Below are 15,782 nucleotides of genomic sequence, written 5' to 3'. Positions count from 1 at the left end.
AAAAGTTTTTACTGATTTATATTGAAAACTAGGCCGTGGACAACGATCTTACAATGCTTAATAAAACTAGCTTTCCACGATATGTTAAACGGAGCAATGGGCCTAATGAAAGAACATTTTCGTATTCCTAACCTACATTTCTCCTACTTTTGTCGTAAAGGCATGACTGTGCCACGTCAGTATCAGCAAACGCTCTTAACTTTAACTCTATCTAAAACGACCCACGTAAATACTCTGCTCGTACAATAGCGCACATTCATGAGAATTGAATATTAGCAGTTAAATAAAATAAGTGTAATAAAAATGCTATCTTTTGAATTTTATTTTTTTATTCACTTTCCGGCTTTCAGAGATCTGTAAACGAAAACGTAGCAATATAAAATATTTTGACTTCACAATCATGGTTTTTATTATGATTTATAAGTACGGTTTTACTCATATTTTTTATTATATTTGTTTAAAAAAAACAAAAAAACACAAAGGTTCAGAAATCTGTGTTAGTAGAAATATTTTGATGCTGTAGCTTACCTGATTTAATAACATTTTTTTTTTACCTCAAGAGTGCGTTCGATTTGATGACGCCCTTTGTTTAAAACAGGAGGAGGAAGATGAAAATTGACAAAAAATACGTATTATATAACTTGAGAGTCTGCGCTATCAAAAATAGCACGGAGGATGGTATCCGGAAAGACTGTTCGTTTCAGCGTCACAAACTATTAAATTATGTAAACGAATTTTAATGACAGGCCCTACATCCAATATTCAAATGACAACCGATATTATCTCGGGCAATTAATAATAACATGATATTGAATTTTATACAAATACATATACAAATACACATACATACAAATACACATAGAAATACATACTGTGTATTTGTGAAAATTGTGTAGAATGGAATAGAATGTACTGTAATGGATAAACACCAGAAGCTGACAGATTCAGGTGGTAGTGCTGAGCCAGTATCAGTCCACCCTGTTGCCCAGTGCCTCACCAGAATCTCACTTATCCTTGTTACTAACAATGAAGTGTTTTCAGAAATTTCATCCACGCACTGTGCTATTTCAGTTGGTTAATTTTGTTTTTAGATTGTGTTAATAGGGTTTTTTTTAACAAAAGGCAATATACATAAGTAAAATTACACAACACAGAAGTAGTTTTAAAAGTAGTTTAAAAACTTGCAAAAGTTTTGCAAAAGAATACTTTATTACAGAGCAAAAATATTTATATTTGCAACTATACTTCAATAACAAAATATTTTAGCGTCTAGGACCTAATGTGTAGTTAGGGTCATCTATATTATTTTAGACCCTACAGAATGTTTTAAAAACTTCACTGTGGTTCAGTCATTTGCCAAAGATAAAACTCCAAAATGTTTTGCAAAGATAACTTGCAATTTATTATTCCTTTAAAGAAACAACAATGATCCTTTTCAGAAAAAAAAAAAATAGGCAATTTATACAACCATTTACACGTGGTTTATTGACAAAGGTTAAACTAATTTTTTGCAGTTTATTGAAAATTCTGTTTTGACCAATGGATTTACAACATATATAGTGTTACATGCATGCATAGAATGCATGCCTGTGTACAATGCAATTTTTTTTATCTGGATTTTGAGCCAACAGAAACATTTTTTTAATATTTTAGTTTTATGCAAGGAAAGGAAAACGTGACAAAACGTTTATACAGGACGGATAACTTTTATATACACATATTTAAGACCCATATATGTAGTGATATTACATGCAGCCTGTACATCGAGTGCAGTCTGTAGAATTGTTTTGGCTCTACTCAAGCATCTTGATTTGAAATTAAACAGACTGAGGATGAATTTCAGAATATTAGGTTTAATTTGAGGTTGTCTTCAGCTATACTTGGTGAACCCGAGCTACAACCCATTTTACACTTTTATTTCAGATGAACATTACTTAATATATTACAAACTAATGTAAATTGACAAGTTTAACAGTTGGTAGCAAATCCTTTGCAATCAATGAATGACTGAAATCTGAAGCCCATAGATATTGCCAGACACAGGTAATGGTTGGCAGAGCCTGTAATGCTTGATCTTTTGTAAATAGAATTTATGCTCAAGTTTCTGATCAGCTGTCTTGGCCAGCCAAGAGCATTCCACATTTCACCCTGGAAAATTTCCCAATAGTCTGCTTTAGATAATCATCCACCTGCAAGGACACGCAGGGTTTTGAGCCATTCGGTTGTATCTGAACAGTTGGAATGCTTCTACACATCAATTCACAATTTGGTGTGGTCAAGAGTCACAAAGTCAAGTTAGCCTGTTCTAGCATCCATATATGCATAAGCCACCAGGTTTCAAAAATGAAGTGGTGCGTGTAATTAAGTTATTGCATTGTTTCCACATTCCATAACTTCTGTACATGTTAATATAAATCTTGCACATTTAACCCAACTTTACTTGACCTTTCTGTTTTTGTCTAGAAGTTCTATTTTGGATAAACCTATAAAGTCATGTAGATGCTAACCTTTGCAAGAGTCTTTGGCATATCTATCCCTACATCTTGGATATTGCTTTGTCCGTTTAACCATTTTAATGTACGTATTCTTTAATCATCCATTACTGTAGTCTGTCATCGATGCTAGGTTTTTTGCCATTGCTAAGCTTACCACTGCATTCTTCTTTCTTAATAATGCATTAAACAGCTGATTTTGACAGCTGGGGCTCTGGAGTGTCTGATTCGGGAATTCTTTTTTTTTTTTTTGCCTCATGACACCATGCTGGAATTTGGTCTGCATGTTGATAGAGAGCATCTTTAGACTTCAAATGTCACTAGAATCAACTGAACCTTTTATCAATCCTTATTCATTAAAGTCTATGAAAGATGTAATGACACACAAGTACCCAAAAAAAACCCTCAAGTTAATTACTCATAGGCAATGAAAGCAGGATAACTATATATAAAAAGAATCACAACCTGTTTTACAGATGTATATATAAACAATAAATTAAACCTGGCATTATACATTTTAATGTAAGTCATTGTTTCTTTTCAAAACCAATTTAACGGCGTAGAGTCACAATAACTCTTACTACTTACAGATGGCATTGTTTTCAGTTTAGGAAATCATAGTATGCACGTATACGCAAATTTGCTCCCTGTATGAATCATTTATCAGACTAAGCACAAGCAGGAACTTAAATGTGATTCAATAGAATGTAGGTACATAAACTAGGGCTTTTATGTTTAGCAGAACATGGAGTATAGTTAAAAGGATACTATGTGTATTGTAATAGACTTCACTGAAGTCATAACAAAATCACAAGTGGGACCAGCCCAAAGACTACACAGCATAGAATAAGATTTGTCTGCTTTAGATGATTTCTTTCCTTATTGTAGTGATAGGTGTTGCATTTAGTGGAATAAGAGAAGCACATAAAATAATAATCAAGCCACAATGCAGAATGTTGTGCAATCTAAAACTATAAGGGGAAACATTTGCATGTCAACAAATGCCAAGACAGCCATCATAAACTATGAACACTTGAATTAAATGTTAAAAAATATGGGCTACAATAGTGTCTTGATGCTATGGTTTCACAATTGTCAGCCAAAGTAAAATTTCATACACAAAGAGAACAGACATTATCACTCTAAGGTTGTCACCATGTGAGATGAGCTAAATGACATGAAATATTAAGCACAATAATCATGTATTTATGTGGGCACACCTTTTTGACAAATACATAACCCTCTTCCCCAAAAAGATGTACAACATTGAAGCAGTTTATTAACGTATCTTTCTTCCCTACAATATGGGAAAAACAAAGAATTATGTTGAAATTAACTAACCCACAGAAACAAAGATATTCTAACTGCACTGCCCAGATGCATGAGGTTACTGCAGCATGAAGCTTCTCCTTTCCTGCTCCAAGAATGCATAGAAGTGTCCTCTCGTTTAACTGTGCACATTATCACACACTTGCATTTAATCAGTAATAAACCCGTCCATCTTATTATAGTGGGCAGCTGTTTAAAAGATGTAGTCATTGGTCATTTTGAGGGATGGCATCGCCTCGTGGACATTCTGGTCAAGCCGATGGTACTCCACACTACGGGAGCACAGGCCTTCCCTCCAGCGTCGACTCTGAGCCAGAAGCATGATCTACATTGGCAAAAGGTACCAGTTAGCACAGACATTCAGGAAACTCAAAACAGGCTGCAGCCAAGACAAACAATCACACAGAATGGATTGCGCACACACCCTATACAGAGTGCGTCACATGGTCACAGAATTTCATCGAAGCAAGTGATTCTTTAGATCAACGTTTATATGCAACATAGAAAAGCCAAACAATACATAATGGGAGGTTTATGTAATCACTGAGAATAAAATAACCTAGACATACTTTTATGTAGCACCTAAACTATGCATTAGAAACCAGGTTATTTTGAGAAATATGATCTAAAGTTTATGGACTATGAAAAACTGGTTAATTCTTGCGTCACACAAGTATGGTGTCCTTTACAAGCGTGCGAGACAGTTAGCTCGTGCATGGTGCTTAATTCATTTTGTGAACAGTACTGTCGCAGAACTCTTTTGTTGTGTGAGGTATCTTATGATATTCAGTTACATCATAGAAAAGGCCTCTTCCTCTGGCCCAAATTAAGTCTTTCTCTACTGCACTTTTTTGGCAGTTTGCATAGTTTTTTTTGGCTTGGGATCATGTTAATAAAACTCAAAGCTTTTTCAATTATAAAAGCTACATGATGGTGTCTGTTTGATTTCACTATATTAAAACATCTTTCAATAATTTTCCTGGATCACACAATTTCACCCTTAAACAAAATACTCTGTATTTATTCTGACTTGTAGTGTTGAACACAGTTACCACAGTATATTTAATGTAATATGCCTTAACTCTTCTGATTAAACATTGTCCACCCAGATGACACAGAAAAGGCCTTTACACACCAATTAATTCCAATTACAAGCCAAATAAACTCGTCTAAATGGGATAGAACATTTAACCGTCTTCCCAACAGTCACAAAGTGGCTATTTGCACCAAACTAACAGGTTTGACAGCATTTGTCAGTGTTTACGTGGTTGCTATGACAGATGCTTAAAAGTGCTATACAGCAGCATGGATTATTAATCGTCAACCATTAACGCTGCTGGAAAGCTATCACAGTAGCCATCATATTTTTAAAGTTTTTTGTCAGTTCCATTTCCAGAATCCACACAGGGATTTAAAAATAAAAGCCGTTACATTTTTGTCTGTGTTAACAGTATACAAATCTACACACTGCAATAAAAACAAATGGCAATATATAAGTAAAATGTCTATTACACAGTGTTGATGTTAAACTTTAGAACTATTTCCTGCCAAACTGTCCATTTTCAATAGGAAATTATCGGTCAAGTGATAATGGCCATCATTGGAGATGTTATTAAAATAATTCCAACATGGGAGTGCTGAAACAATTGTTGCAGAGATTCATTTAGGTTAATAAAGCATATGTATTATCTAAATGTCTTTTTAAGAGGTATTGATAATATTTTCAACAGCTAGAGGGACTGTTTTCCACAATCTTACAATAAATTTTAAAACAAAATAGTAACATACCTTCCTCTTGTTGTGGTAAGTGATGTAGACTATTGCCACTAGAAAAGCAATGATGACCAGGTGGAAGAAGAAGTGCGAGTCTTCATCTTGGGTGGTGTAGATGGTAGTGTCCTTCATATGAACATCGATTTTTTCAGGCCTCTCATCCACATCATTGCTATCAATGTTCTCCTCCAGATTTTGTGTGAATATCTGGTTTGACTGTTGACCATCATCAGCAAACCTTGAGTTTTCATCATTTGTTTCATCATCGTAACTGTAAATGTCAGTCATCCCTATAGGAGAGGTGGTGGATTCAAAATCAAAGGCTGGGCCTGGCTCTTCTTTCTCAAAGACAGAGGGGCTAGCTAGTTTGGCTTCAGAGGTGTCAGTGGGCTTTAGCTCAGTAGACTCGGTGCTTTCTGGACCCACAGTAGCAACATCAAAATCAGTAGGCTTGAGTGTTGTAGGCAGGGCAGCACTAGTGGTGGTGAAGTTTTGGTTTGCTGATTTGTCTTTGTTGGGTGTTGTTATGAGAGCAGAGAGGTTGTTAGGGACAGAGGTTGTCATGTTTGTTGCTTCTTGTGTAGCATGAGACCCAACTACAATTGGACACAGGCACAGCAGTTGATAAATGTGAGACCTACAGAAAAGTACCCAATTCCATACACACACATACTTTGAAATACCATAAAAATACAGGTACAAGCAGACTGACCTGAAATACACAAAATAATTTCACGCAAGGAATTCATTCTTTAGATCAACGTTCATATGCAACATGACGTTTCCTTAAATTCCTACAAAAATAAATAATAAATAATGAAAGGCCTATGTAATCACTGAAAATAAAATAACCTAGACATACCTTTATTTAGTACCTAAACTGTGCATTAAAAACCAGGTTATTTTGAGAAATATGATCTAAATTTTAATTCTGGTCTATGGAAAATTCTTGCGTCACATAAGTATGGTGTCCTTTACAAACGTACGAAACGATCAGCTCGTTGTCTGCATTTCATTCTGGAGACAGACACACAGCAATCATTTATAAATCATAAACGTTGGGAAAGTGTGTGCATATCTTGTCCTCTGTGACTATGACTTTTGGGTTAGCTAATGCTAGCTAACCTAACGTCTTTGAATAGTCATATTTATACACTATGAAGTGTGAATTAGCCCGCTGAAATCAGTCACATTCTGACATAAGTTAGCTAACTAAGTATAAAGCTAGATCATTAACTACAGCACTGTATAGCATGGTAGGGTAGTTAGCCAGCCAGATAAGCTAGTTTAGCTAGCGTGAGCTATTAACATATAAACAGCAATATTAACACCTATCCCAAGTTTATGACAAAAAACTAATTATCAATATAGCAAGCGGAATCTATAACTCACCATCAGAGAAGTCATTGCATCTAACAGGTAATGGCGTCAGAATGACCAAAATTACTAATAAACAAACAGATAATTTTAGCTCCATCTTTACTGCCGCCATCTTGTACTGTTGGCGTAGACGAGTGGGTGTGGCAAACTTCCACTAACGTGTAGAACCTGAGAAATTAACCCCGCCTCTTTGGAGGACGTTGTCGTCACACGAATCAATGACTACATCCCTTAAAGTGAGCGCTTATACTAATTGACGCGCATACGAAAATCAACGATAACAGTAAACGGAAAAATGATAGTAATAATAACCCATTAACCTATAATGCAACCAAAACTGTACACTTCCACCTATGCATTTCAATTGAAGCTCTAGTAGAATTTTTGCCCAATCATTCAGAACCAGATTTCAGTAATTAGGACTTTCTTCGAGTTCTGCAACACTGGATAAAAACCCGTACACTATACATAAAGCCATTATTACCATTAATACAAATTACTTCAATACCAATTACTTACAAAATGTACCTACCTCATTGTTTGCAATATCTTTTGGGCAGCAGTTAAAAGTTAAAAGTATTGATTCATTGTCAAAGTTGTGTCCCCAATGCCCAAAAGTATAGCCAGGAGAGATGAGAGTGGCACTCCTCTTTAACCACTTTTTATTGAACATAAAGTAGTGCCAATACTGCCAAGTACAGAGTATTCTGGACTTACAGCAAAATCGAAAGACTACATCCCTTATTAAAATGCATTGTGTTTTTCCCCCCAACATTTACCATAAGAAGGTTGGCCTGTGAATTAGCCATCTTATTTTCATGTACATTTGACAAGGGGTTTTATGTGAAACCTTACAGATAGCATACAAGGACATATTTAAAACAATAGCTTGCTATATGCAACATACACACACACTTGAGACAAAAACACCTGATTTACCCAGAACTGGAGTCTAATGCTGCAGAGATTAATGGGAACCATCAGTCATTGTGAAGGTTAACATCATTTTCCTTCTACAGTAGATGTTATGTGTAAAAAAATTCTACCTTTTACAGAAATAGCCTCCAAGTATCAAAGGAATGTTGAAATTCAATACTTGTTATCTCTGACTTATTATCTAGTGTTATTTAGTGTTTTTAGACTCCATCAACTCGTTTTTCTGAAAAATATTCATCTCCACCTTCCGCACTGTAATAAATAATTTAATCTGAATCAGGCGTGTCTAGTGAAATGCAACAATTTTAAATCTTTGCAAACCGTTACTGCTGCTATTGTTTTGTGAGACCTCCCAAACACAATACTGTTTCCTTTCTGAAAAAGTATTGAGTTTATCTTCAAATGTCCTTTAACACAGTTCAACTGTAGCATGATTTTAAAACGTAACAGCTCTTCTCACATACAAGAGAAACCCAAAGTGTGCAAATGTATCTAGTACTTTTTTTCTTTTCTTTTTTTTGAGGTTTGTGATAGCTGCAATCTTCTTTTTTCTATGCTTCAAACTCAAGCCCTAGACCCAGTTTGTGTCCACCAGCATTGATGTTCTTCCCATCCAACAGAGCAGAGAGGGTCATCTTAATACCTAAGTCAAAACACATGCATTCATAATTAAATCCTAAATTAAAAAATGGTTATAAAAATGCTAAGAATGCTTCATTATGATGGTTTAATATCAGTACTGTATCGCTAAAGTAGGAATTGGGGGGGGGGGAATCAATCAATGACAGCTATTGTATTTCTGAATGTCAACCATTTTGTATTCTGTTTAAAGATGAAAGACAATCATATAAATCCCCAAAAAAATATTTTCTAAAGAAGTTACCACAAGGTAACAGAGGCTAAAGACCTTGCATGAAACATTCTTATCAGAAGGCTGACAGTCACGTCTGTAAAGTTAAAGTTTTGTTATACTTACCCGGCTTCAGGGTCTGAGTGTATCCCAGACCAACAAGGCTGGAGTTGTTAACCTTGGCCTACAGGATAGATAGGGGAAAAAATGTATATATAGAAGCCAAAAAGGCAAAACCAAAGTGGGACACTCACTGTATGGTCATTGTGTGGCCTTAATGACAGCAGAGACAAACCACATACCGAAAACGAAGCATCCGCATCGATCTGATACTTGGCAGCGATGCCAAAGCGGGTATTGCTGTTGCCAGCAGTCCAGGCCAGATTGACAGCTGTTTCCAGTTTATTATTCACTTTCTGATAGATGGAACCACCAAATTCAGTCCCGTCATTCCTGTAGTTAAAAGAAAATGGCATTTTAAAAATTACACCAGACAATTAGTATACAATTCTGGGTAATCAATGTCTGCACTGATGCAGCATTTTGAAATATATTATTGTCTTAAAAGTAGGCACTGATCTGAAAGTGACATCTTCAAAACTATTACGAACAACAGGAACCACGCTCAGCCCTGCAGTCCTACCTGCCACACCTACCTCTTCTCGCCGACGTCTCTGATCTGGTTCGCCAGAATACTAGTACACACCTGATAACTATTCTCCTCATTACTGCCCCCTCTACTTAAGCTCCCCTCCTTTGCACTCTCTTCATGAAGTACTGCCAACCCCATGTTGCATACCGAGCATTCCAGATACACGTTTGACTTCCTGGTTTTTTAATACTGCCTGTGTTTCAGACCCAATTTCCTGCCTGACCTCTGAACACCTCTTGGACTCTGCCCCACGTTATCCACCTCAGACTGACTTGACTATGATTACCTGCCTGACTCCTCTAACCTGTTCAGTTTCATCAATAAAACTTCTTGCAATTAGATCCTCTCCCTCGTGTGTGTGCAATCGTAACAAAAAGTTGTCATCTGTCCTAGCAGGACACCAAAAACATTATAGCACCCTGCATCGCCTGAAAAGCCCTTGACAGTTTAACTAATCAGGAATTAAAGTGTTTAAAAACAACCTGGTTTTTAGATATAATGGGTCAGACATATGTGGGATGATGGAGAAATGACAATAACATGAGCTCACTTATTTTTTGTAAACACCATATCGAGAGGTTATAAGCCATGTACTAGACATATGCAGATGGGCTAAGGATCCTACTACCAGTGTATACAAGGGGAACAACAGCATTATTCAAAAACATTAGCTGAAGGTAACTGAAGACTGCATTCTACTACAGTGTTCAAGTTATACCACTACTATTTATAATTAAAAGTCCATGGGAGTATTGTGCTCTAATTCAATAAAAAGAATGACTGTGTACTCCTTGTCGATAGGAAATTGAGAGTATAGCTGCTATGTCATCTATGTAATAGAATAGTTAGCAGCACTCCTATAAGCACATTCTGCTGACTTTTGAATTTGAATGAGAAATCATGTGATGGCCCTCCAAAGTGTGTACCCATTTTGCAAGATTTTGTAGTGTTATATAAGACAACTTGCTGTGACCTAAAGATCATTTAAAAAAATAAAAATAAAAAGTTAATTAAGCTTACACATTTGTGTGGAGCTGAAATTCATCTGTTTTGTAGCCTACAGCAAAGTTGCTCTGGGTGACTCTGTTCTTCCCAGCCTCAAAGGTCGTCTGGTAGCCAGCAAGCCAGCCCTCATACCCCACAACCACTGCACCATGCACAGCAGTGCCATTGATGTCATAGTCTACATCACAGCCAAGATTGATGTGCTCCCGCTTGTAGCAGGTCTTGATCTTGCCACTTTTCTTGCTATGTGGAGAAATCAAGAAACAGGTATTGTCCAAAACTGTCTGTTCAAAAACGTATTACTTAGAGAATAGAAGAAAAAAAATTATGAGGGGAAAAAAAGCATTTCATGAAGAATAACATCTATGGGATCCAAACATGAGTTCCAGGATCAGACTTTTTAAATGTTTATTTTCTTTTACATAAATTATTATTTTCATTTTACAAGTTTTACTTAATTGTAGGCTCATAAAGTAATTTTAAAGAATGTGCAATGAATGTTAAGCTGGGTTAAAGTCCATATGTAATACTGAAAAGCTGATAAGAGTAAGAGACACATACCCAGTGTTTGGAGAGAAGGAAGAATCAAATGTCAGCTTCAGTCCTTTAGCCAGCTAGTGAAAGCATAAGCAACAAACCATGGTCCATAACTAAGACAGGAGTTATAACCTGCTGACTAACATATAAGGTCATCTAAAATTAATAAAAGTAAAAAAGCTACTAAGCTTATCTAAGCCATCCCCTTAGCTTCGAATCAATGCTACCTATGTCTGTACCAAGCAATCCTTTAACCAAAACAGTTTAAAAAGAACTGGCAGGCAAAATCTCAGATTCTCTCACCTGGTCCTCCAGGGTGATTTCTGTGCCCAGAGTGTTGTCAGTGTTCCACTTCTCAGTGAATGTGAGCCCATGCTCTGCCCATTTATACTTGGTCTCCAATGTTCCAGAGACCTTGCTGGTCTCTGTGTTGGCAGAGCCTGTGCTTCTGAATTCCTAGGATAATGGACAAAATACTGAAACTGAAGTGTCAGAAATATAAACACCTCATCAATGGCCTAACAACTTCAATTTCTCCTAGACTGTGACTGAAACTTGAACCTGTTTTTTTATGAACCAATATGCAATGCTTGCATGTCTCATCTCACTCACAGCTGCTCTCTCTGACAATCATATCAAGGGCAACACTTCAGTTCTGTGATAGACACTTCACTAATAAGAGTCTCCATCCTCAGACTGAAATAATCTAATATACAATGTTCAGTACCATTTATATCACCCTGTCTTCAGTTGAGAATGTCATGGAGTATGTTTTATTGTTTTAAATAATTTATATATGGCACCACCCTATTTTACATTCTGAATAAAGTAGTTAACACAAGCAACAAGAACCTACTGTCTATAGGTTTTTACAGTGGTTTCCTAGGTATTACAGTTAAATTCAGTCTAATGACCCACAGTAATGTTATTACATTGTAAATAGTTTTAGTGAGCTCAGTTTAGTTGTTAGTTCATCATTGTGTTGCAAATTCCTTTGGGGTACACCACAAGAAAAGATCACAGATTATTAGGATTGTTTATTTAATTACAAGTACTATCAGCACTGACTAGGCATTATATCCGTGTATAAGATAACATGGGACACTACCATATTCATTTCTTTATTAGTGCTCCTTACAACAGGACTGCTTGTTTTTATGCCATAAGCCACCATAAACTATTATAGCCATTCACAATCAGGCCAAAACTACACATATTTAAGAATATATTTTGTACTTCACCCCAAACATTTAGCCTACATCCCAAGTATAACTGTTCTCATTTCTGTGCAGATTTCCTCATCTACATTTAACCAGGAAATTAAAGAATCTACTTCACAATCATTTTCCTAGACACATTCTAATACCTCAGCATGATACCATTGGCTGACTGTAAAACAGCTGTATGCTTTGAACTGAAACCTAAACTGTTGAATACTTACCAGTCCATTTTCTGACTTGGTTTTCAAATCCAACTTGATAAGACCAAAGCCTATAAGAACCAAAAACAATAGGTTACTAAGAAAGTAGTTACACACTACTTGAACAGCATAAAGTATGTTATACAGTAACAAATTACATACATACACACACACACACACACACACACACACACACACATACATACACACACATACACACACATACACACACATACACACAGACAGATCACACCACCTAACCCCAACATCACTGGGTGGGGGAGGAAGACATGTCCCCTCCGGCGCCCCCAAAACTACAGCTACACACACACAAAGCTAGGCTACCAAGCTTACAGGCAACTCTAACCATTTTATATCACAACAGTTTCCAACCAACTGTCTAAAAGATCTGCTTCCAACTATGTCAATGAACTGGTATGCCTGCTCAAATACCATTGTTCATACATAGACTGCTTATTAGTGCTATTAAGTAACTATCAAGGCTAGCACTATGAACTATAAAGTCATACCATATCCCTTTGTGAAGATGTCCTTGGCAGACTTGCCCAAGTCAACATATGCTGATGGAATGGCCATAGCCTGCAAAGACAAAGAGAGGATTACCTACACTGCACAGCAAACCATCTGATGTGAACAGATCAGTGTTATAAAAAATTACTGGAGTTAGTGGACACGCTGATAACATGGTGTAAACCATTTTCTCAAATTCAACCTCTTAAATAGTTACTATTTAACCATAATACATATTTGAAAATACAGTATGCTGATGCAAGAGTAACTTTAAAACTGTAACTGTAAAACTCCTATTAAAACAAGCCTTACAGCAAATCACCACCACTACTGGAGGTTTTGTGAGGTTAAAAAATGAAGAGTAGCTAACACTGAATACTTGGGATTAAAACAAGAGAAGGGTGCTTTATAAGAGATTTTACATGCCAATCATGAGATGGATGTGAACTCTAAGGTGAACAAGTTTATCTAATTATAGTTTCCCAGTTCGGACTTATCACGTAAAGGTCCTCGTGAAATACCAACGATGATCTATCCTAACAAACCAGATTATCTCCCTAGCTACCTACCTACTAATGTGAACCTGATGTGAATAAGCAGGTTAATAAACTAAGTAGTAAATCATGTGTCCTCAATTAATGTATTACAATACTGAACGTACTAGATCTAATACGACTTTTCACTGTTTTTAGGATAAACCCAAAGACTCACTCAGATTACTAATGAAAATGAGGTTACTCCCCAGGTTACTTCGGCAAAATGGGGAAAAATGGAATAAAAGAAAACTACGTTTAACGTAGTTTCCGTGTAATAACAGCGGACGTGCTGAACAAACGCAACTACAAAAATGAAACAGTAGCTAGGTATGCTATCTTAGCTACCACAACTAGCGTAAATCGCCTGGTTGATGTGCTGGCGCGTGTTCAAGGGCAACTTCGTCTACCGACCGAGTGAACTGACAGCTGATGCAATCGAGAGATGAACTGCAGTAGCTACAATGTCAAACAGCAAATGTCAAATAGAAACACTTAGGGAAGTATGTGAGACATTTCTTCAAATTGTTAAGACGATTTAGATGCATTTGTTTATATGGATTGTTAAAATGGCGAGTCACAAGTGGTGGATATCATCAAGGTGGTTAGAGATAGCCACTCGTGCCTAGTAGCAAGAACATGCACTCCCTTGTTCTGGGAGCTAGCTTCCTACTTAGCCAGAAATCTAGCCGGCTTAGTCGGTGAACGCATTGAATAAAAATCAAGGATGACAATGGATGTTTGGTGATTTAAAATACTGCAAAAGGAATTTTAAATAATAAAAAAAACTAGATAGCTCTAGCAGAAGGTACTTTCAGTTTTGTTTAACTTGATATCACTGACACATAGCTATCGTTAGCTACCTACTATATCGAGATTAACTAGCTAACGAGCTAGTAGGCCGTGGTCACGTAGCTAGCTAGTTAGCCAAGCCTAGCTTATCGTCCTAGCTGTCCCGAGTTCCTGGATGCACTGCACCATTCTGCAACATCATCAGCATCACCTTCGCGCATGAGCTACTATAGCTCAGTTAAGAGAGCGAACAACGCAAAGTTAAAGTAAACCGAGGGCAGTGTTCAACAGTTTTAATAAAACAACATAACCGATGTCAAATCTGTAAATACCTGAACAATCGCTTTTCAATTCAGTCCGATGAGACTGGTCCGTCGACTGAAGAAAACCAGTATAGAGAGTACGCTATACACATAGGATCTTGTGCAAACCGCGTTCGAAGGCACCACACCTCTTGCGTTGTTTGAGTAGCGCATGCGTAGTTTGTGATATACTTAAATTCGCAAAAAATCTCGTCCTGTTCGCATCCTTGAGTATCGAGTGACTAACGCCGTCTTCTTTAACCTCCACCAGAGACATTGCCAGTAATCCTTTCAGCATGATAGTATGTGGACTAGGTTGCTTATAAACATAAAAAGGTACGGATAGATATGAGTCTAGGTAGAGAATTGACTACAGTCTGCTGTTTGTGTTCTGCCTTGTGATAAAATGAATTTCTTGTTAAAAACTGGTGGTAGTCATTGAGGGGAAGAAATTAGATGAGCTCATTTCATTCACAAATTTCATAAAGTGAGAGGAGTGTTGCCTTTGACACCTCCTGTGAATCAAAAGCGACTGCTATCTTTTATGAGTTTGGAAGGTTAAAAATATAAAGATATATAAATAAATGTCGTGCAGACTATGTAATTTTGATACATGAATTACATTTGTGTCACTTTCTTTATGCCTTCGTTGGCCTTGCCCTCTGCCCGCACTAACACTTCCAGGTTTGTGTTAGTTGTTAACAACTCTATGTTGTTGCTGTTGTTTCATTTTAACATCAGATTTCTTTCTTCACTCCGAGTTTCATTTCACAAAGATGGAGTTTTGAAGTTGTTTATAACTGTTGTTATGAACACGATGAAACAGAAGGTGGCAGTGTACACTGCATCAGGTGCATTGGTGGATCGTCTTAGAGGACATAGATGCCGTAGATGTAAATATGAATTAGTGTTGCTGCGTTTCTGAGTTACTATTTAATGAATGACAGAGCTATTTACAAGATATCTTACCTTAGCTTGGCCTTGGATTTCAAATCTCTCGAAAACATCTTTTTAACTACTTAATGGAGATTTAAGTTTTATTTGAAGTCACTAATTTGCGATACCCTGTTTGTGGATCGTTTTGTGTATGTTGATTGCGTGTGCATGCTGACAAAGACAAATACAAAGTTTTAATAATGTGAGATTATCAATCACTTATAAATATCAGAGTCATAAATAATCAGAATTTGTTGAAACATTCATGCTTTTCAGTTATGAATCTTTTATCAAGTTGGTGATACTTAATTGTT

At 36.6% G+C, this 15,782-nt stretch overlaps 2 protein-coding genes across 2 annotated transcripts; both read right to left on the bottom strand.

The window, feature by feature from the left end:
• Nucleotides 1-1,438: 1,438 nt before the first annotated feature.
• On the bottom strand, nucleotides 1,439-7,103 carry c6h5orf15 (chromosome 6 C5orf15 homolog). The gene is made up of 3 exons (XM_027011015.2): nucleotides 6,987-7,103; nucleotides 5,610-6,190; nucleotides 1,439-4,146 (listed from the first exon to the last, which is right to left on the bottom strand). The coding sequence occupies exons 1-3, from the start codon at nucleotides 7,084-7,086 to the stop codon at nucleotides 4,015-4,017; spliced, it is 813 nt and encodes a 270-aa protein (XP_026866816.2). The 5' UTR covers nucleotides 7,087-7,103; the 3' UTR covers nucleotides 1,439-4,014.
• Nucleotides 7,104-7,619: 516 nt separating this feature from the next.
• vdac1 (voltage-dependent anion channel 1) lies at nucleotides 7,620-14,695 on the bottom strand. The gene is made up of 9 exons (XM_027011016.2): nucleotides 14,563-14,695; nucleotides 12,905-12,974; nucleotides 12,396-12,445; nucleotides 11,258-11,410; nucleotides 10,979-11,031; nucleotides 10,433-10,660; nucleotides 9,063-9,213; nucleotides 8,887-8,944; nucleotides 7,620-8,553 (listed from the first exon to the last, which is right to left on the bottom strand). The coding sequence occupies exons 2-9, from the start codon at nucleotides 12,969-12,971 to the stop codon at nucleotides 8,462-8,464; spliced, it is 852 nt and encodes a 283-aa protein (XP_026866817.1). The 5' UTR covers nucleotides 12,972-12,974; nucleotides 14,563-14,695; the 3' UTR covers nucleotides 7,620-8,461.
• Nucleotides 14,696-15,782: the final 1,087 nt, after the last annotated feature.

The sequence above is a fragment of the Electrophorus electricus genome, chromosome 6, assembly GCF_013358815.1.
Source record: "Electrophorus electricus isolate fEleEle1 chromosome 6, fEleEle1.pri, whole genome shotgun sequence".
NCBI lineage: Eukaryota > Metazoa > Chordata > Actinopteri > Gymnotiformes > Gymnotidae > Electrophorus > Electrophorus electricus.
Note: the sequence above shows the minus strand (reverse complement) of the source record. Positions and strands in the feature narration are given on the sequence as shown.